The sequence below is a fragment of the Mustela erminea genome, chromosome 10 (genome assembly GCF_009829155.1).
Source record: "Mustela erminea isolate mMusErm1 chromosome 10, mMusErm1.Pri, whole genome shotgun sequence".
In the NCBI taxonomy this organism is placed as follows: Eukaryota; Metazoa; Chordata; class Mammalia; order Carnivora; family Mustelidae; genus Mustela; species Mustela erminea.
The window spans coordinates 68,084,511-68,107,762 of NC_045623.1; the positions used below are offsets into that span (position 1 = coordinate 68,084,511).

General features: G+C 37.2%; 1 protein-coding gene across 4 annotated transcripts in view; it reads right to left on the reverse strand.

Annotated features, from left to right (window-relative positions):
* Positions 1-23,252, reverse strand: part of ZFYVE9 (zinc finger FYVE-type containing 9) — a 195,222-nt gene that overhangs the window by 38,544 nt on the left and 133,426 nt on the right. For all 4 annotated transcript variants that reach the window (XM_032303362.1, XM_032303360.1, XM_032303361.1 and 1 more), the window contains 2 exons: positions 12,338-12,562; positions 10,683-10,765 (listed from right to left, as the gene is read on the reverse strand). In XM_032303362.1, the coding sequence (XP_032159253.1) occupies positions 10,683-10,765; positions 12,338-12,562 (308 nt within the window). The remainder of the gene's footprint in view (positions 1-10,682; positions 10,766-12,337; positions 12,563-23,252) is intronic.

Sequence of the window (23,252 nt, forward strand, 5' to 3'; positions counted from 1 at the left end):
ATCTTAGGACCCTGAGATCATGACCTGAGCTGAAACTAAGAGTTAGTTGCTTGACTGAACCACCCAGGTGCCCCAACTGACTTTTGATAAGGGTGTGAAGCCAGGTAAATGAAGAAAGGATAGTCTTTTCAATGAACAGTACTGGACCAAAAAAAAAAGAGTTTCTAACAATGCCTCACAATCATGAACAAAAATTAACTAAAAATGGACCATAGACTTAAATATAGAACATAAAAATAAAACTATAAGCCTTCTACAAAGCAACATGGAAGAAAATATGTGTGATGTCATTCTGGTCAGTAAGTTCTTAGATATCATATAAAAAGCATGCTCCATAAAAACATTAAGAAATTAAATGTTAGCAATGCCTAGGTGGCTCAGTCGGTTTAGTGTCTGCCTTTGGCTCAGGTCACAATCCTGGGGTCCAGGGATGGAGCCCTGAGTCATGCTCACTGCTCAGCAGGCAGCCTGTTTCTCCCTCTCCCTCTGCCCTTCACCCTTGCTTTTGCAACTCTCTCTGAAATAAATAAAATCTATAAAAAATTAAAGAAAAAAAAAGAAACTGAACTTTAACAAAGTTAAAAACTTTTGTTCTGTGAAAGACACTGTTAAGAGAATAAAAAGATAAACCACAGGCTGGGAGAAAATATACAAACGATAAATATCTACCAAAGGACTTATATTCAGAATACATGAAAAGCTCTCAAAACTCAACAACAAAATAACAATAATATTTTCTAAATAAGCAAAAATCCCAAGATTCACTAAATAAGACATAAGGAGGGCAAATAAGCACATGAAAAAAAATGCTCTGAATAATTCATCATAAGCAAAATACAAATTAAAATCACATAAATTAAGACTATTAAGTCATTAAGCATCTACATTGGGCTCAGGTCCTGATCCCAGGGTCCTGAATGAAGCCCTGGTTCAAGCCCTGCTCAGTGGGGAGTCTGCTTGTGTTCCCTCTCTCATTCCCCCTGCTTGTGTTCCCTCTCTCACTGTGTCTCTCTCTGTCAAATAAATAAATAAAATCATTTTTAAAAAAATTAAGACCATTAAACTCCTATTGGAATGGCAAAAATTAAAAAAAGAGAGAGAGAAATAACAAGTGCTGGCAAAAAAAAAAAGAATTCTTTATATTCCTTGTGAATGCTAGAGGCATTCACTACTACTAGAGGCATGTTGGAAAAGAATTCCACAGTTCTATATAACACTAAATGTAAAATATGGCTTAACTATCCTAATCCAGGTATTTATCCAAGAGAAAGGAAAACTAATGCTCACTCAAAATTTCATACATGAATGTTTGCAGCAGCTTTCTTCATAACCAAATGTGAGAAATAACCCACAGATCCATCAACAGGTAAATGGATAAACTGTGGTTCTTACATACAACTGAATACTACAAAGCAATAAAGATGAATGAACTATTGATATGGAAGGTTACCAGAATATGCCACCTGAAAATGTCTCCGTTAATCACTCTTTGGCCAGTCTAATTTATAGGGCCTCAGCCAAAGAACCAAAGATAGGTAGAGGAAAAGATTATTGCCTCTCCAACAACATATGTAACACAGATGAATCTTAAATGCATTATGATAAGTAAAAGAAGCCAGACTGAAAAGTCTATGTACTATATAATTCCAATTATAAGACAGTCTACAAAAGCTACAACTATAGTGACAGAGGATCAATGAGGTGCACTAGCAAATTTTTTGGAGTGACAACAGAACTGTTCTATATCTTAACTGCAACAGTGGTGGTAACATAATTCTTTACATTTGTCAAAACTTTGAGAAGTATACGCTACAAAAGGTGAATTTAACTGCACATAAATAAAAATGAATTTTTTTAATAAAGATAAATTTAACTAGGGTTTACATTTTGCTGGGCCACCACAACAAAGGGTAAGAGAGAGAAAGAGAGAGAAACCAGAATTATATTTTAAATTAAAAAAAAGTGATTTTAATGATAAAACCGTGGAATCTTAATTTAGGGAGAGGGAAAGGCAAGGGGAGTGAGACACAATGGAAAAGTGTTAGAATCAATAGATTATAAGTCTTAGTAAGCTAGCGACAGAGAAGAGGATTTAAAGGGTTTTAAAACAGGCTCCTCCAAATGTGCCACTTTGACCTGCAGGCAACTGACACCCTGTAGGCTCAAGAGAAACTTTTGCCCTTGTTTAAACTACCTGAGGGGCTTTCTCAGAATTAGAGTTATTATCAGAGATAAATTCTATCTGAGACCCATCTGTAATGGTAGGGCAAACATCTAATTAATTACCAAACATTTGTTCTTAATTTTATTGCCTTGTGAACTGCCCTCCTCCCTTTGGAAGCCCCAAGCCCCTATCCCATTCCTTAGCTCAGGATGGCATATATAACTCACTTTACCTTTCTGTTTTTGAACCCTCCTGTATGTGAGGTTCTCATATATACAAAGTTAAATTCAATTTTCTGCTGTAATCTGTCTCATGTCAATTTAATTCTTAGACCAGCTGGAAGTATCCTTGAAAGAGAAAAAATTTTCCTCCCTAATGGTGGTGATGGAGAGCAAGATACTTCAGGAGATAACCCACTAAAAGTTTATATAAGTGGATTGATATAAAAGGCCATAAAACTAGATTAGTTTATGCTACTAGATTACAGGATAAATATCTCTTCATTCTAAAGCAGATTATAATCAGCAAGAAAAATTACCTTGTCAAAAATGTGACTAATGGAACTAGAGCGTATCATGCTTAGTGAAATAAGTCAAGCAGAGAAACTATCATATGATCTCCCTGATATGAGGAAGTGGTGATGCAACATGGGGGCTTAAGTGGGTAGGAGAAGAATCAATGAAACAAGATAGGATTGGGAGGGAGACAAACCATAAGTGACTCTTAATCTCACAAAACAAACTGAGGGTTGCTGGGGGGAGGGGGGCTGGGAGAAGGGGGGTGGGGTTATGGACATTCAGGAGGGTATGTGCTTTGGTGAGTGCTGTGAAGTGTGTAAACCTGGCGATTCACAGACCTGTACCCCTGGGGATAAAAATATATGTTTATAAAAAATAAAAAATTTAAAAAAAAATGTGACTAAAAACTAAAGTTGCCAGGGAGTGATAAAGCGATGGGGACTAGAGTAAAGGGAGGGAGGGAGACAGACGGGGCGCCTGGGTGGCTCAGTGGGTTAAGCCGCTGCCTTCGGCTCAGGTCATGATCTCAGGGTCCTGGGATCGAGTCCCGCATCGGGCTCTCTGCTCAGCAGGGAGCCTGCTTCCTCCTCTCTCTCTCTCTCTGCCTGCCTCTCTGCCTACTTGTGATCTCTCTCTGTCAAATAAATAAATAAAATCTTTAAAAAAAAAAAAAAGAAAAAAAAAAAAAGAAAGAGAAAGAGATCCTGTAGATTTATAATATAATTTCAAAATTTCTACTTCTGGGGGTGCCTGACTGGCTCAGTTGGTGGAACATGCAACTCTTGATCTCAGGGTCATGAGTTAGGTAGGAGTCCCACATTGGTTGTAGAGATTATTTAAGAAAATAAATAAATAAAATAAAATGTCCACTTCTGGCCAAAATGGAGAGAAGAGGCCTGGATTTACCCTCCTGCCTGAAAACAAAACAAAAACAAACAAACAAACAAAATGCAGAGAACACATGAAACAATGATTTTAAAGACACTGAATCTCAGGCAACAAATGACAGTGATTCCTGAGAGGCAGGAAACAAACAAGATGAGCTCTATGAGTATCCAGGTTATGCCTCCAAACAAAACAGTTTCCAAGCTCAGGTGAAGGAAGGGGGAACACAGGGGAGATGGCAGATTTCCTGAGTTGAGGTGATAAAACTGAAAATCCAAAAACCCAAGGTGGCTAGAGTTCACAGGACAGAGTATCAGAGAGGAGAACACTGCAGAGAAGAGGTCCAAAGATTTGCAGAGTGTCTCACTCAAGAATTCAGCAGAGTTCTGATCAGTGAATGTGTGTGAGAAATCTTTGTAAGCCCAGTGCAGAAACTACCTGAAATGATTACTGGGAACATTATCTGTTACACAGGTGTGGGAACAGTGCCTGGTCCTAAAAACCAGAGCAGTAAACCTCATATTCAATGGGCATTAGGTTAGAATATTCTTACATGACAAAGAATTTGGCTGGCCTTTGTTCAGGTTCCTGAGAGGTAGCCTCCAAACCCCTGAATTTCCTGAATGGTAAGAATGTCTTCATTATTCAGTGGTGGATCCCTGATAGTCTATGTTAATTTAGTGACTCATGGTGGGTCCTCAGATAGTTTATGTGAACAAAATAATTCAGGATGGGGGCTGGTCATCCCAGAAAGATCAACCATGTGATTAGAAGATGGGGCCTTGAGGCACATGATATCAGGGGGGGCTTGAGACTGAGTTCAATCACATGGCCAATGACTCAGTCAGTCATGCCTATGTAAGGAAACTCCAATAAAAACTCAGGACACAAAGTACAGGTGCTTACTCTGTGCATGTTATAATATAAATCAATGTATCAGCAGGGTGACATGTCCCAGAGGACACAGAGGCTTCTTGTGTGTGGGTTTCTCCCAGACCTTGTACTATATGTCTCTCTCTTTTTTTTTTTTTTTTAAGATTTTGTTTATTTATTTGACAGACAGAGATCTACAAGTAGCCAGAGAGGCAGGGAGAGAGAGCGAGGAGGAAGCAGGCTCCCCGCTGAGCAGAGAGCCCAATGTGGGGCTCGATCCCAGGACCCTGGGATCATGACCCAAGCCGAAGGCAGAGGCTTTAACCCACTGAGCCACCTAGCTACCCCCTATATGTCTCTTCTTTTGACTGACCCTGATTTGTATTTCCTTTATTATAATAAAACTGTAATCACAAGTATTATATACCTTGCTGAGTTCTGTGAATCAGTCCAGTGAATTATCAAAACTGAGAGGGCAGTGGGAATGCTAGCATTTGTATCCAGTTAGTCAGAAGTATAGGTAGCCTGGGAACCCCTAAACTTGAAGCTAGTGCCAAAAGTAACAACAGTCTTGTGGGGCACCTGGATGGCTCAGTCGATAAGCATCTGCCTTGGGCTCAGGTCGTGATCCCAGAGTCCTAGGATCAAGCCCTGCATTGGGCTCCCTGCTCAGTGTGGAGTATGTTTCTCTTGTGTTCCCTCTCTTGGTGTCTCTTTCTCCCTGACAAATAAATAACTAAAATCTTAGGGGAAAAAAAAAAAAGTCTTGTAAAGAAATGTGCTTTTGATCTGTGAAGTTTGGCCTAATTCCAAATAGGGCCAGAGTAATTACAAGTAATCAGAGGGTCTTGCCTTAGTGGTGGGGAATAATTAGTACTATAGTAAATAAGACTTTGGTTCCACCTTACAAATCTTTTTTTTTTTTTTTAATTTTAAAGGTTTTTTAAAAAAATTTATTTGACAGAGAGAGAGAGATCACAAGTAGGTAGAGAGGCAGGCAGAGAGACAGGGGAAAGCAGGCTCCCAGCCGAGCAGAGAGCCTGATGTGGGGCTCGATCCCAGGACCCTGAGATCATGACCTGAGCTGAAGGCAGAGGCTCAACCCACTAAGCCACCCAGGCATCCCCACCTTACAAATCTTAAAAGCAAGACTGAAAGGATCAAACTATTTCTAGGTAAATTAACTGCCTTACTTGTAACAGAACTCAAGAATATTTACAGAATACAAAAAGATCCAGCACCCAGTGCGGAGAAATCATATTTGGCATCCAATAAGAACTTTAAAAACACCAAGCGTGCAAAGAAGCAGGAAAATACAACTCAAAGTAAGAGGGTAGTTAATCAATGGAAACTGAACTAGAACCGATAGAGATCTTAGAATTACTAAACAAAAACATTATAAGGTTCCAATGATCATATTCCAGATGTTTAAAAAATTAAGTACAGGCATATGGGATATAGAAAAGACTTAAGTCAAATTTCTAGAGATGAAAATTATAATGAGTGAGATCACCTCTCCCCCCCAAAATGGAACTGACAGCTTTAACAATACAAAATAAAAGATTCTTGACTTGAAGTCTCAACAGTAAAAACCATTCAAAATGAAACACAAGGAGGAAAAAAAAAAAGACAGAAAAATTAAAAAAAAAAAAGGAGCATTAGTGAGCTATGAACAATTTCAAGCAGCTTAATATGTCTATAGCATTAGAGTCCCTGAAGAAGAGGAGGAGGTAGACAGCAAATGTTGTTTGATGAAAACTATAAACTCACAAAAGCTAAGTAGCTCAAGAAATTCCAAGCACAAGAAACACACTAAAAAAAAACCATAAAAAGGTACATAATCATATTGTTTAAAACCAGTAATAAAAAGAAACACCTTAAAGCACACAGAGAAGGAAAAAATATTACACAGACAGGAAGAAAGAGGGAACAAGGACTCCTTGTCTGAAACAATGCAAACCAGAAAACAGTAAAGTGATTGCTATTCATCTTTAAAATACTCAAAGAAAAACCCACCGCAAATATCATTCTCAATGGAGAAAAACTGAAAGCTTTTCCGCTAAGGTCAAGAACACAGCAGGGATGTCCATTATCACCACTGCTATTCAACATAGTACTAGAAGTCCTAGCCTCAGCAATCAGACAACAAAAGGAAATTAAAGGCATCCAAATCGGCAAAGAAGAAGTCAAACTATCACTCTTCGCAGATGATATGATACTATATGTGGAAAACCCAAAGGACTCCACTCCAAAATTGCTAGAATAGGAATTCAGTAAAGTGTCAGGATATAAAATCAATGCACAGAAATCGGTTGCATTTCTCTACACCAACAACAAAACAGAAGAAAAGAGAAATTAAGGAGTCAATCCCATTTACAATTGCACCCAAAACTATAAGATACCTAGGAATAAACCTAACCAAAGAGGCTAAGAATCTATACTCAGAAAACTATAAAGTACTCATGAAAGAAAATGAGGAAGACACAAAGAAATGGAAAAATGTTCCGTGCTCCTGGATTAGAAGAATAAATATTGTGAAAATGGCTATGCTACCTAAAGCACCCTACACACTTAATGCAATTCCTATCAAAGTACCATCCATTTTCTTCAAAGAAATGGAACAAATAATCCTAAAATTTATATGGAATCAGAAAAGACCTCGAATAGCCAAAGGAATATTGAAAAAGAAAGCCAAAGTTGGTGGCATCACAATTCCGGACTTCAAGCTCTATTACAAAGCTGTCATCATCAAGACAGCATGGTACTGGCACAAAAACAGACACACAGATCAATGGAACAGAACAGAGAGCCAAGAAATTGACCCTCAACTCTATGGTCAACTAATCTTCAACAAAGCAGGAAAGAATGTCCAATGGAAAAAGGACAGCCTCTTCAATAAATGGTGTTGGGAAAATTGGACAGCCACATGCAGAAAAATGAAATTGGACCATTTCCTTACACCACACACGAAAACAGACTCAAAATGGATGAAGGACCTCAATGTGAGAAAGGAATCCATCAAAATCCTTGAGGAGAACACAGGCAGCAACCTCCCTCTTTGACCTCAGCCACAGCAACATCTTCCTAGGAACATCGCCAAAGGCAAGGGAAGCAAGGGCAAAAATGAACTATTGGGATTTTATCAATATCAAAAGCTTTTGCACAGCAAAGGAAACAGTTAACAAAACCACAAGACAACTGACAGAATGGGAGAAGATATTTGCAAATGACATATCAGATAAAGGGCTAGTGTCCAAAATTTATAAAGAACTTAGCAAACTCAACACCCAAAGAACAAATAATCCAATCAAGAAATGGGCAGAAGACATGAACAGACATTTCTGCAAAGAAGACATCCAGATGGCCAACAGACACATGAAAAAGTGCTCCATATCACTCGGCATCAGGGAAATACAAATCAAAACCACAATGAGATATCACCTCACACCAGTCAGAATGGCTAAAATTGACAAGCCAGGAAATGACAGATGCTGGCAAGGATGCAGAGAAAGGGGAACCCTCCTACACTGTTGGTGAGAATGCAAGCTGGTGCAACCACTCTGGAAAAGACCATGGAGGTTCCTCAAAATGTTGAAAACAGAACTACCCTATGACCCAGCCATTGCACTACTGGGTATTTACCCTAAAGATACAAACGTAGTGATCCGAAGGGGCACGTGCACCCGAATGTTTATAGCAGCAATGTCTACAATAGCCAAACTGTGGAAAGAACTTAGATGTCCATCAACAGATGAATGAATAAAGAAGATGTGGTATATATACACAATGGAATATTATGTAGCCATCAAAAGAAATGAAATCTTGCCATTTGTGATGACGTGGATGGAACTAGAGGGTATCATGCTTAGCGAAATAAGTCAATCGGAGAAAGACAACTATCATATGATCTCCCTGATATAAAGAAGTGGAGATGTACCATGGGGGGTTAAGGGAGTAGAAGAAGAATAAATGAAACAAGATGGGATTGGGAGGGAGACAAAGCACAAGTGACTCTTAATCTCACAAAACAAACTGAGGGCTGCTAGGGAGAGGGGGGCTGGGAGAAGGGGGGTGGGGTTATGGACATTGGGGAGGGTATGTGCTATGGCCAGTGCCGTGAAGGGTGTAAACCTGGCAATTCACAGACCCATACCCCTGGGGATAAAAATATATGTTTATAAAAAATAAAAAAATTTAAAAAAACAAAATAAACAACAACAAAAAAAACTAATGCTGTACTATACATTGGTTAACTGAACATAATAAAAAAAAAGGAAAAAATAAAATACTCAAAGAAGGGGTGCCTGTGTGGCTCAGTGGGTTAAAGCCTCTGCCTCGGCTTAGGTCATGATCCCGGGGTCCTGGGATCTAGCCCCATGTCGGGCTCTCTGCTTGGCAGGGAGACTGCTTCCCTTCTTCTCTCTGCCTGCCTCTCTGTCTACTTGTGATCTCTGTCTGTCAAATAAATAAACAAAAAAACCTTAAAATACTCAAAGAATAAAACTGCCAACCTAGAATTCTATATCCAGCAAAAATATTTTTCAAATATGAAGGTAAAATAAAGATACTGTTAGAAATACAAATGCCAAACAAGTTTCTTTTTTTTTCTTTTTTTCTCTTTAAAGATTTTATTTATTTCACAGAGAGAGATCTCAGGTAGGCAGAGAAGCAGGCAGAGAGAGAGGGAGAAGCAGTCTCGCCACCAAGTAGACAGCCTGATGCGGGGCTCAATCCCTGGACCCTGAGATCACAACCTGAGCTAAAGGCAGAGGATTAACCCACTGAGCCACCCAGGCGCCCCACCAAACAAGTTTCTTACCAGAAGATCCACATGACAATAAATGTTAGGAAATCTTTCAGGCAGAAGGAAAACAACACCAGAGGGAAATACAGATTTACACAAAGGAATGAAGATCACTGAAAATGGCAACTACACAGGTAAAGCTACAAGAGTTTTTCTTATTGGGGCGCCTGGGTGGCTCAGTGGGTTAAAGCCTCTGCCTTCAGCTCAGGTCATGATCCCAGGGTCCTGGGATTGAGCCCCACATTGGGCTCTCTGCTCAGCAGGGAGCCTGCTCCCCCCACCCTCTGCCTGCCTCTCTGCCTACTTGTGATCTCTGTCTGTCAAATAAATAAATAAAATCTTTTAAAAAAAAAAAAGAGTTTTTCTTATTACTGAAATCTCTTTAAAACATAGTAAAAGCTATAATACAAATGCAAGACAGAGTAAGGAAATAAATCCATCCCCTAAAAAGCTGGGTAAATAGTTTTTTAAAAACAATCACTATGATGTTCTGGAGTTAGACCAAAGGCATACAACATGCTGAGCTGTGTTTATTTGTGAAAGCTACTGAACTTCAAGCAAGCATAGTAGAGCTGAGTCTGTATCTTTCTTGGGGCTGCACCCTAGCCCTCTCAGGTGGTTCAAGGTAGTTTGTGGAAACATCAGCTCTGCTACTTGAAGGATCTCACTTGGAGTGGGAGCAGCTGCAGTGGTAATCTCAGTGGCTAGCAGGAACTGAGGGCCAGCAGCTCAGTTAGCTTGAGGTTGTTAGCCTATTTGGGGAAAGTAACAACCAGGCAGTCTAGCAGAGATTTAACAAAGGTTCTGGGAGGTAAGAAAACCATAGCAAGCTTCATAAACTCTCCAAATACCCAGGATTGACCTTGGTCTATGCACACGTACAGCAAAGGCCTTAGCAGGCCCAAACCAAACAATATCCTTAGTCAAAAGAGTCAGAGGCTGTGCAAGAGCAGAGGTACATGGGAGAGCCCAGGGGAAAGGAAAAGATTAAAGTCTGAATCCCAACCTATACACAAATCCATCAGAAAAGAATGAATACCTTATTTGCTTAAGGTATTTGAATAAATCTCTGAGCTATCCTGGGCTAAACAATAAGCTATACAGACAAAGGGGACACTGGTATGATATGGTACACTTAAAATAAAAACGAGATAGAATGCTAGGTGCTTTAAATATACATTACCTCTAGACCTCAAAATAATCCTGCAAGGTAACTTCTATAGCAAATGTATAACAAAGAGCTGAAATCCTGTACTATTTCCACTCCAAAGCACCATATACTTTCCAGAGAATATATATGTTGTTCTTCTCCTACAGCATAAATCTCCACTTGCCTGAAGTGGCAGGGATATGGCTATTAACAAAAAATGAAATCTCTCTCTTCCTTCTTCTGTACAAACCCCAGTAAGAAAGAAGGCAATAAAAATCTCCAACTTACTGCAAGAAGATTCATGATGGTATGCCCCGTCTCTCCAAACAATGGCTTCCGAAATCTGACACTGAAGAGTGGGCATGGATAAACTATGGAAATGAGAAATAATGAGACTAAGTCTGACAGCTTAATATTTTGGTAAAAGAGAGACATTAGGGTTCATAAAATTTTCAAAATATAAATGGAATAGCTGTTTTAGATAATATGAAATTTAGGGGTCAAAAGTATTTAGCATGGTAGCATCAAAGACAAATTCTGAGCCTTCTACAAACCATACCAGAGTAAGTCTTTTGATGATCCGAATAAGCCTTTTGATGCAGCAGTCTTAAAAATGAACTACAAAATCTTAGGAAGCACTCTTCTTCAAACTGGATTAATATGATCTGGGGAAACAAATCTCTCCTAATTCTTCTGTGTTCACTCTTATATACCTCCCCATCAGGATTCTCCTTAGAACAGCCAAACATGAGGTGACCTATTATTTGGCTTACTCTTTGGATGTTAGGGGGTGAACTGCCTGTATAAGACAGGAAGATAACATGTTTCCTCTGCATACATACCCTTTCCTTTCCCTACTTCATTTAGCTGATTCATATGCCTCTTTCACAATTCAGTCCAGAAGTAAATTGGTCCAAGAAATGTTCCTTATCCAACTCCTTCATTCTTGGTGAAGTTAGGGCCCATCTCAGAACTCCAAGAGAACTTGGTTAACTTTGAACATGTGTTTTAATACAATAATACTACTGTAATCATGATTTCTGTATGTCTTCCTTACAAAGGTTTCTAAGAACCTGTAGCCATGTCTTAACTATTTCTAAATTCCCAGGATTTGTTACAAATAGTAACAAATTATTAAATTCCTAATTATTAAATTATTAAATTCCTTTATTAAATTCTTACTGAATGAATAAGTGAAAGAATGAAGCTGACTTGCTGAAAGCATATATTATTTTATGATTCATAAAATAGTTTTTCATTATTTCATTTGATCCTTTTAATAATCTTACATAACGTAAAAGGCAAGTATTATTTTTTCCAGTTCAGAAGAAACTGACAGATTAAGTGATTTGCCCAAAGGTACAGAGCTAGTAAGTCACAGAGTTAAGAATCTTGTTCAAATGGCCCAATTCCTAGACCACAGCAATTCTGATCAAGTAAAAATATAGTTTAAAATAAAACTTACATTTAAGCCTTAATGTCTTAAAAGAAACCTCATACTTAGTTGTATGACTTCCACAGTGGGCAAGGAAGCTCTTCTACTGCTCACTTTACCAACTGAAAGTGATCGCTATACCACTAGTTTCCAGTACCTGTTATGTTATGTAAGATATACTTTGTCATAAATATTTTCCAACAAAATAGCAAAAAAAAAAAAAAGTTCACTATAGATACTGTAAAAGGTTACTTGTTAAAGTCCAATACATTTTTTCTGAACATGAACTTAAGTTTATAAGGTATTAATCACTAACTTCCTATTTTGAGATTTTTAGTCTTTACCATTAAAGCTAAAATAAGTAAAGACAATGGCCAAATTTAGCTTAGCTACTTCAAAAGACTTCTGTTGGACTATCACTGGGGGGTGGGGGTCTGATTATCTCAGGCCTTTATTTAGCCATCACATTTTGGTTATATAGCATAGAAGAAGCTATTTTATTACTTACGTCGATATTCAGCTCCAAGTCTTAACATTAGTCGGATGGGAAACACTTTAGCCCAAGGAGTTTCCCATTTCTGGATGAGAATCCCAAACAAGTAAGGTGGGGTTGGGAGTACTAGGTCTTGCAGTGACTGGTAAGTAGATGTCACATATAAGAATCCACCATGTTCTTTACTGCCAAGGAAACTCTGACTGAAGAAGGAATGTCCCAAGTTGCCCACAACATTTCCTAAAACAAAAAGTTCATTAATTATTCTATCAATAAATCAATCATATTCTTAGTAATCATTAATACTTAACATTGGGCCAGACATGGCCAAACACTAATTCCCAAACTTTCATTATGAAAGACATGTTTATAATGTTGTTTTTTCAATAAAGGTATTTATTAAATGAAAATGTGTTTTCCAATGTTATCAGGGCCTCTGGTGAGCATGAAATAGCTTATGTTACCACACTGTAGAAGTCTACCTAGCCAAAAGCCAAAAATATTGATGCCTTCCTTAGACTGGACAGCTCTACTGTCTAAATTAGAAGTCTCGGGGTAAGAATTACTGCCCCAGAAGTCATTTAAAAAAATGTTACTACTAGGTACCTGTTCTTGCAGAGCTTACAATCTCATTGGGTGAATAAAGTCAACTCATGAACATAACAAATTAAGAGTAAGTACAGTTATGTATGAGACATTGAGGGAAGAAAATTTATGGAGAAGGTAGTATCATAGGATTTGTGAGTGAGACAAATACCGGTGAGACAAATATGAATCATAATGTAGCGTTTATTTAAATTCATATTAGTTTTTTTTCTTCTAGCTGCAAAAGCTCTTGACTAAGCACTTCCTAACTCAAATTTTTTTACACGAAACAGTGACAAATCAGCCTTTAATTAGGAAGACATTTTCCTCAGTTTAGAATTACAAAAGAACTTCCCAACAGGAGCTGTCTCGTAACAGTAGATAGGTTCCCTAGCCATGTGTAAATGTCTTCTGATATTTCTGAAAGCAGTAACAGCAAATGCAGAAATCATCATCAGCAAACTTAACGCTTACTTTCCTGGAAAACTAGAGTCTGTTCACAGAACAGTTCAATGATGGCTCACTGATTCCTTGAGGGAAGTAGGAAGCTATGCTGATAGTAGGGTCCACAAGTGATGAAAACAACTCCCCACAAAACTTGGAGAAGCTGAGAGCCATGTTCACCTGAACATCATCATCTGCCAAAGACATTTACGGGCAGTACTCTTGCCCCAGGATTAACCAAATCTGGCTGCACATTTGATCTTCTGGGCCAGATCTATAAAAACAAACAAACCAAAAAAATCCCATATCCAGGAAGCGGTATGGTATTTTGGGAAAAAAGAAAAAAATCTCAGATTGTGGAGTCACAGAGGTATGGGTTTGAATACTAGTTCAATCACTATTATGTGATTTGGGGACAAGTATAACTATGTAAAATGAGGAAAATTACAAATTTCAGACCTGTTGTGAAGAATAAATGATACAATTTCTCCAAAATGCCTAACAGCATCATGGCACACAACGTGTTCTCATAAACTTGCAGCTATTATTGTTATAATCTACATATACATATAATGATCAGCCAAGTATTATAGTCTTATCTTTGCTTTATCAAAGATTTTAGAATAAGATTTGTATCAATTTTCATCTTTTAATCTGGGGGAGGAGAAGAATGGGAGGCAAAAGAGATGGAAGATATTTTTTCCATCCATAATGTACAGTACACAGTATCATTCCTCTAAAGTTCTAATGAGAGCATAATGTTTTATGTTTCTTTAGATTGGCCTAGTGCATACAACTCAAAGGTGAAAACTATGTTGGCCTGGTGCTCAAAACATTCATTCATCATCCCTTTGGGGATTTCCCTATTAGAGACTGGATTATGTTTGGATAATCTATTACTGGTTATTTTTCCAGATATTACCTTTTTGCTTCTACCACCTAACAACCTCCTCCTCCCTGTCTCAATCACGTGCAGATTCCTCACTATGCCCCTTTATATTATAAAATATATGTTATCCTGTAAGCATCTATCTTCTTCAAAAAAATTTTTTTAAGGTAAGTCTCTATCAATCTTAGTGAGTGATTTAATTCAGATTGTTACATACCATCTTATCTATAAGCAAGTTGCATTCCACAGGTATAGATACCAGCAAAAATAAAACACTCGGTATGAGAATTTGACAAAGACAGGCTTTCACTGAAAATTTAATCTGGGGCTCTTGAACTCATATAGTCTATTATAGATTTGTTTATACATGTATTTCACTATGGAAACATTCAATACAATGAATCCACTGAATTAATTCTATATGCCCCAAGACCACTATGGAATCCATATAAATAAAATAGATACAAATTCTTGCTTCTGAGCTTAAATGACCTGACAAGTATATCAAAGGTTTTATATCAATAGCTTACAAAGCAATTTCCCATGACTTTGATCAGATAATCATCAGATCAACAGCAGGTGTCATTTCTCTGAACTTCTGGATTTTTATTTTATAGGTAAAGAAACTGAAGGTTAGGAGTAGAGGTGAAGTGACTCTCAAAAGACACAAGATAAAATAAGCAGCAAAGTAAGATCTAGAAAGCAGATCTTCAATCTCCTAGTCTTTCCATATATCATACTATCTTTAAAATATATACATATACATGTAGTAATCTGCAATTTTCCATCTTAAATTTGGAATTTTAACTTGTTCTTCAAAGTGCTTACAGCCACCTTCAAATTCGATTCAAATACAACTTTGTATCTAGCAACAGCTTCCTTTTGTTTCAAAGCATGTTTATCCAACTAACTTGAATGGAACAATTTCCAAATAAATGGTTCAAGAAATAGTAATATCGTGAATATTAACATATAACTAAACCTCAAACTATCAAAAGAATGTAGATAGTCCCTTGGTGTTCTTTGTAAGACAGTAAACTACAGTTAAGCAGGAGTATTTCAGAAAAGGTCATTTCCTCAGTTTAAAGCATCTGTAAGATTTACCATGTAACTTCAAAAAGTTCAAAAGGCAGTTTACAGCTTTTTTAAAACATGGGATTTAGAAAAGACACAGCTGAATTCAAACCTGGGTTCAGCCACTAATCAACTATGTGTTTGATTTTCGGCAAGTTACTTAGACCCTTGGTACCTCTCAGTTTCCTCATATGTAAAATGGGGACAAGAACAGTATGAATCACAGAGTTGTAGTTGAGAACAAATGAAATAGTTCACATAAAACAATAAATATGGCCTAGCACATACTGAGTGCTCAAAAAATACTAGAGAGGCAACTGGGTGGTGCGGTCCATTAAGCATTCAACTGTGGATTTCAGCTCTGGTCGTGATCTCAGGATTGTGAGACTGAGCCCCGCATCAAGCTCCATACCTAGCAGGGAGTCTGCTTAAGACTCTCTCCCCTTCTCCCTCTGCCCCACCCTGAGCATGCACACTCGTGTCTCTCTCAAATAAATCTTTTAAAATAATAAAATAAATAAATACTAGATATTAGTCTTAAATCAGTTCTTCATAAATAGTCCATATTACTTTCTCATTGTCTGAAAAATTACTTTGCAAAGGCAGCAATACCATGGCTCCTTTTCTAAAAAGATACAAACTAAATTTAACTTACCAAAAAGATTCAGTTAATTATTAAAAAAAGACTGAAAATCCAAACCATGATATAAAATCTTTAACTGGAAAAACAATACAAAAAAATTATTGATGATGATGAAAACACCAATGAAGTTCCTCCTTCCCTGGAAACACATGGGTTAGGAAACATTTTTTTTTTCCTATTTTAAAGCTAAAAAAGTGACCTGCTTCAGCAATACTAAAGACTATAAGCAGTGAATTTTTATGGCCATGAGAAATAACAGCAAGCCACTAAAATATGAAACAATTACTGGACATTGATCGATCAATTACACATTTACCCTAGGATATATATTGTGATACTGGTCCAAAAAAGAAATAAAGATACACATATTAGCAGAATATTTTCTAAGATGCACAAAACCTGATAGAGTCCCAGTCATTCCACAAATATTTACAGGACACCTATCATTTTTTAATACATGTCTTATCAATTATTTATATTCTTTAGGAGACTACTATTTTAAAATCTCTTTTTTCCCCTCTTCTCTAATCCACCTATAATTTTTCTTCTAAATACTTGGCGGGGATGGAAAATTGGCAAGAGATGGTGGTTTAAAAATATCTAAATACATTTCTTTCTAAGTCAATAGGGAGTACGCACCTATATTCTTAGACTGAGATAAACCTCCATTTTAAAAAATAAAAAATCAAACTCCATTGTATTTGAGGCCTATAATTTTATTAGTGACATTATAAAATTAATAAAAATAAAATTCAAAAATGATTGCAGCTTATTAATAACCGACACATTAGTAATATAGTACCTTAAAATTTATTTTGCCTTTTGATAAATCTACATAAGAAATTTGTTTTATTTTTTTGACGATTTTACTTATTTATTTGACAGAGAGAGACATAGCAAGAGAGGGAACAGAAGCAGGGGGTATGGGAGAGGGAGAAGCAGGCTTCCCGCTAAGCAGGGAGCCCTATGCGGGGCTCAATGCCAGGATCCTGGGATCATAACCTGAGCTGACGGCAGACGCTTAACAACTAAGCCACCCAGGCACCCCTCTATAAGAAATTTAAATTAACCAAAAGTTCATCTGGGTTAACCCAAGTGACTACAATTTAAAGATACAAAATAAGGAAGATTTTAGTAGTTTTTTTTTTCAAAGATATTAAATTATAGAAAGTTCCCAAGTAATCTGCATGAGTGACCCCTGGTATTTCTTTCTCAAGGACCGGAGACACTGGGGTCTCAGAAACACTCCTAGGTTGACCTCAATAGAATTTACTCTTGTTTCCAAGTCCCAGTGGGAACAAGAAGTCAGGAATAAGAAGTATGGCATTTTTATTAATAGAAGCGTTCTCTCAGAATTCATTGCCTCCAGGTACTTCTCCACAAAATGACAAACAAAATACTTCCTAGTGACATCATATCAATTTATTGATTCCTTCAATCCACAGGTTCTTTTTATTAAGCTTCTTCAATGTGCCAGACTATTAGTTCTAAAGGCTGGTACACAGAGTTGAGCCAGAGAGATAAGTCTTGCCCTCACAGAGCTTATATTCTAAAGGAGGAAGACAAATTAACAACATCAGTTAGTAAAGTTAGAGATAAATGTTTTGAAGAAAATAAAACAAGGAAGGTAATGTAAAAGACTGGTAGAAAAGGGGACAAAACACTTCTTTAGCTAAGAGGGTCAGGGAAAAATGCTTTGAGGCAGAAATATTTGAGATCAAACCTGAATGAAGAGAAGATACCAACCAGTTAAGATCTACAAAGGAGAGCATTCCAGGTCTAGGAACGTAAGTACAAAAGCCAATAGTTAGAAATGGGTTTGATGGGTTCAAAGGTCACAAAGGTGATCAATGTAGCTAAAGCAACTAAGGAGTAGTAAAAGATAAAGTCAAAGAAATCTTTAGACTAAATCAAATAGGATCTTATTGGCCAAAGGCATTTGGAGTTTATTCTAATTGTAGTGAGAAACCTCCAGAAGGTTTAAAGTAGCTTCAATTGGGTCTTCATACCCATTACTATGTTACACAAATATACTCTCAATTCAGGATTAGATTTAGGATACCCAAAGAACCTCTGAGAGAAGATAAACATGTCTACAAACATTAAGTTACAAATGACTGAAAGGGAACAAAAAGCATTTTTCAAAGATAAAAATTATTTCACTAAGTCAATCAGAGAAAGATCATATGATCTCCCTGATATGAGGAAGTGGATGCAACGTGCGGGGTTTGGGGTAGGAAAAGAATAAATGAAACAAGATGGGATCGGGAGGCAGACAAACCATGAGAGACTCTTACTGTCACAAAACAAACTGAGGGTGACCAGGGGTAGGAGGATAGGGAGAGGGTGGTGGGGTTGTGGACATTGGGGAGGGTATGTGATATAATGAGTGCTGTGAAGTGTGTAGACCTGGCAAATTCACAGACCTGTACCCCTGGGGCTAATAATACATTATATGTTCATAAAAAAATTTAAAAATTAAAAAAAAAATGATTTCACTTGCAAGGTTAATATCTACAGTCAGTGTTTATAATTTTAATTATCTACTTGCCTTGTTCCAAAGTTAAATCTAAAAGCTGAAAATTAATAACAGTGTAACCTTATTATGTCCATGTAAATATTAATCAGTTCACATTAATATTCCTCTTAAATTAATGAGTTTTTTGAAGAGAGAATGTACTCCAGGATCCAGCACAAAAGGCAAAGAAAAATTACCCAAACAATAGTTCAGAGATCAAGACTGATTTCAGAGGTTCCAACATGAAAAAGGAGTTCCAAAAGAAGAAAATGTTGGAAATGAAAGAGAAGTAATATTCAAAGAGATAATAACCAAGAATTTTCCAAATGAAAGAAAGAAGTGTATTTTGAGATCAAAACTACACTTTTGGCACTAGGTAGCAAAAATAAAACTAAATCCCCATATATGTACACATACAGATCAATGGAATAAGAGAGAAAGAGACCTATACACAGAATACAAACTAATATTCAAAAACAGTAACAAGGTAATTCAGTGGCAAAGGATAGTCTTTTTAACAAATTGTGCTGAACAACTGGATGTCCATAAGAAAAAAAAAAAAAAAACTTTTGAGCTTTACCTCTGTACCTCTGTAGGGGCCAAGGGCAGGCTGCCCCTCAGATGGGCCACTTTGCCATGAAGATTAATTTGAGTTAAAAACCTATTAAAACCCAGCAGATTTAGGAACAGTTCTTTACCTTCCACACAACTGCCTACAAAAAATTTAAATAAAGGACCTGGTCTGGGAAGAGAGCTACCTACAATATAATTACATTATACTATGAACTAGGTATGGCATATATGGAGGAACCTACCCAGGCCTGTCTGATCCAAGTTTTCTCTGTCACATTGTTTCTGGGTGGCCCCAAAAATATTTGAAACATTTGCTCATTTTCATCTTCCAGTGAATTGTATTCCTTCCCTCTGACGTCCCAGACCCCTGCCCACCCCTTCTCCTTAGTTCAGAATAACATATACACCCCACCTTGCCTGTCTTTCGAATTTCCATGTCTGTATGGATTACCCATATGTATGAATTAAATTTGATTTTCTCCTGTTGATCTGTCTCTTGTCAAGATGATTTTTAGTTCAGCTAGAAGAATCCTGAAGAGAACAGGTAATTCTTACCTGTTCTTGCCAACCTGTTCTTACCTGTTCTTAGCAACACCTCACTCCCTGTGCAAATATTATCTCAAAATGAATTATAGATCTATATGTAAGAGTTAACAACTATAAAACTTTCAGATTGAAAATACAGGAGAAAATTTTTGTGACTTTGGGTTAAGGTAAATATTTCTTAAGAAACTAAAGTATAAACTATAAAAGAAAAACCAGTGAACTGGACTTCATCAAAGTTTAAAACTTATACTCTTCAAAAGACAGTTAAGAAAATGAAAACACAAGCCACATGTCCTGGAATATAATATTTGCAAAATGCACTATCTGATAAAGGACTTATCTCCAAAATTTATAAAGTACTAAAAACTCATTAAGAAAACTCGATTTTTATTTTATTTTTTTAAAAGGATTTATTTATTTATTTGACAGACAGAGATCACAAGTAGGCAGAGAGGCAGGCAGAGAGAGAGGGAGAAGCAGGCTCCCCGCTGAGCAGAGAGCCCAATGTGGGGCTCGATCCCAGGACCCTGGGATTATGACCAGAGCTGAAAGCAGAGGCTTTAACTCACTGAACCACCCTGGCGCCCAAATAAAACTCATTTTTAAATGGACAAAAGAAGAGCTACAGATGATAAATAAGCATATGAAACAATGTTCATATCATTAGTCATTAAGGAAATGCAAATTAAAATTACAATGAGGTGCCACAACACACTCATTAAAAAAGCAAAAATAAAGTTGTTGTTGTTGTTTTTTTCTTTTAGAGGCAATATCAAGTGCTGGCAAGGATCCAGAATAATTGAAACTTTTCATACATTGCATGTAAATGTATAAAGTACAATACATACATACACACAATCATATGGATGAATCTCAAAAGCATTATGCTAAATGAAATAAACCAATACAAACGTGTGATTCTACTTATAAAGCCTTCTGGAAAATACAAAACTATAGGGAATGAAACCAAATTGATAGTTGCCAGGAGCAGATGCAAAGGGGAGGGGAATAAATACAAAGGGACATGAAGCAAGGTTTAGAGATTATGGAAATGTTGTGTATGCTGATTTTGGTGGTGGCTACATGACTGTATCTGTTCATCCATACTCACTAAACTATGTCTGAGAAGGTGAATCTTACTGTGTATAAGTTATACCTCAATAAACCTGACTATAAAAACTCACAGAAAACTTTGGAACAGACTTGCACAAAATTAAGGATAAAAAGAAAATCCTAAAAGCCCAAGAGCAGAAAAAGAAAAGGAAAAAAAAACTAGACTGAAGGAGATGCCAAAAGACAACAGCGTCGTATTTTCAAAGTACTTGCTAAGGGGAGGTAAAAGAAAGTAAGGAATGAGGGAACAAAGAGGAAAGGGAGGGAAAATATCCGTTAACCTAGAATTTTGCAACCAATTAATTATCCAAGAGGGATGGCAAAATAAAAAAATTTCAGACAAAGGCTAATAGAGTTTATGAACCACAGAGCTTCACTAAGAGAACTAAAAGATGTATTTCAGCAAGAAAAGCAAGTTCAAATGGAAACACAAGGTACTGAAAAAACAGGTATGGAGAAAATATAATGGCAAATTTAGTAATTTTGATTGAACTGAATAATGATAGTGATCTTTGATACTGACATTGAATACTGAACTGATAATTAAATATAAATAAAAACATATTTTTCTTTTACAACAAAAGGCAAACAAACTATAGGGAACAACAGTTAAGACTGGTGAAGATACCAAATGAGTAAAGTATGTTTCAGGTCTGTGTCATGCTTGGGAGGACAAAAATCCTGTGTGGGAGGCAGAATTCTGTCTGCCTCCTGTAAATATGCCTTATTTAATTCCCTCTCCTTGAGTGATGGCAGCACCTATGAATATAATGGAATGTACCCCCAAAGTCAGGTTATTAATCAGTGGGCTTTGAGTTAATCAGTAGGGAGATTATCAGTATGGGCTGATAAATCTAGATCTAGGCAGAGACATACTCCTGCTGACTTGGAAGAAAGGAAACATCATTGTTGTAAACCATCCATGGAGCCAGGAAGCCATGGAACTGCAGGCAGCATCTGGGAGCCAAAAGGATTACCCAACCAATAGCTATCAAGAAAATGCCACCACCTAGGTCTGTGATTTAGATAAACCTTTAACACCTCTCATTTTCCTCATCTAAAAAACAAAGAGTTTGTAGCAGATGATCTAAGACACCTCCTAGTCCCAGTATTTTATGAGGTGTGAAATGATTCCTAGTTGAGGAGAGACTCTTATGGCTCACTTGTTTATGCCTCTGAAATGCTATTTACTCAGATATATATGCACATGCCCCCATCTATATTATAGATAACATTTAAAATAGCTTACATGAGTTATAGCCTGACTTTAGACATCACCATTATTTTACTATCCACTTCAAAGTAATTCTGTTGTAGAAATTTTGCATTTTAATCTAATAGTTCAAAATAAATTCTACTGATACATAAGGATAATTCTGAAAAGTGAGTAACCGCTTATGATAAACATATATTCTAATGACTCATGCAATGATTCTCAGCCTTTCCTTGTTGGTATTTCTCAGAGTTCCAGTCACAGCTCTAGTCTCCTCTTAGGGACCTAACCCATTCACAACCACAGTTTCAACAATCACATAAAAGTTAGGTCTCCCAAATCTCAGATCTACTACCTGAGGTCCATACTCATATATTCATTGTCCATTTACATAACACCATCTGTTGTCAATATTTCAAATTCAACACACTGGACAAAGAACCAGCCTCTCACTCCTCTGACAAATCTGTTCTTCTATTTATTATCTTGATGAATAAGAACAAAGTCCACTTGGATGTCCAAGTCAGAAATTTGAAGCCACTTGGACTTGTTTCCTCTCACCCCTCACATCTAGTTACCAAACACTATTGAACTGACACATCACTGTCTTTTATTTCTTCTCAATATTCTTTGTTCCCACTGCTATTACTTAATTACCTTACTAAATCCTGATAATTTAATTTCTTACTGGATCCTGACAATAGATTTTTAATTAATTTTTTAAAAAGAGTTTATTTATTTATTTGACAGAGAGAGAGCTCACAAGTAGGCAGAGAGGCAGGCAGAGAGAGAGGGGGAAGCAGGCTCCCTGCCAAGCAGACAGCCTGATGTAGGACCCGATCCTGACCCTGAGATCACGACCTGAACCGAAGGCAGAGGCTTAACCCATTGAGCCACCCAGGCGCCCCTTGAAAATTAATTTTAAAATAACAAAGTATAGGTGAGGATGTAGAGAAAAGAGACCCTCATGAACCATTGCTGGGAATGTAAACTGGTGCAGTCACTAAGGAAAACAGCATGGAGGTTCCTCAAAAATAAAAAATAGAACTGGGGCCCCTGGGTGGCTCAGTCAGTTGAGTGTCTTGACTCCTGATTTTGGCTCAAGTCATGATCTCAGGCTCCTCGTATTTAGCCTTGCACTCAGTGTGGAGTCTGCTTGGGATTCTCTCTCTCCCTCTCTGTCTCTGCTCCTCCCTCCCTCACACTCTCTCTCTAAAATAAGTAAATAAAATCTTTAAATAAATAAATACAGAATTTTGTGTAAGATGGCAGAGAAGTAGGAGACCCTGTTTCAACCAGTCCCCTGAAGTGAGCTAATTATCTACCAGAACA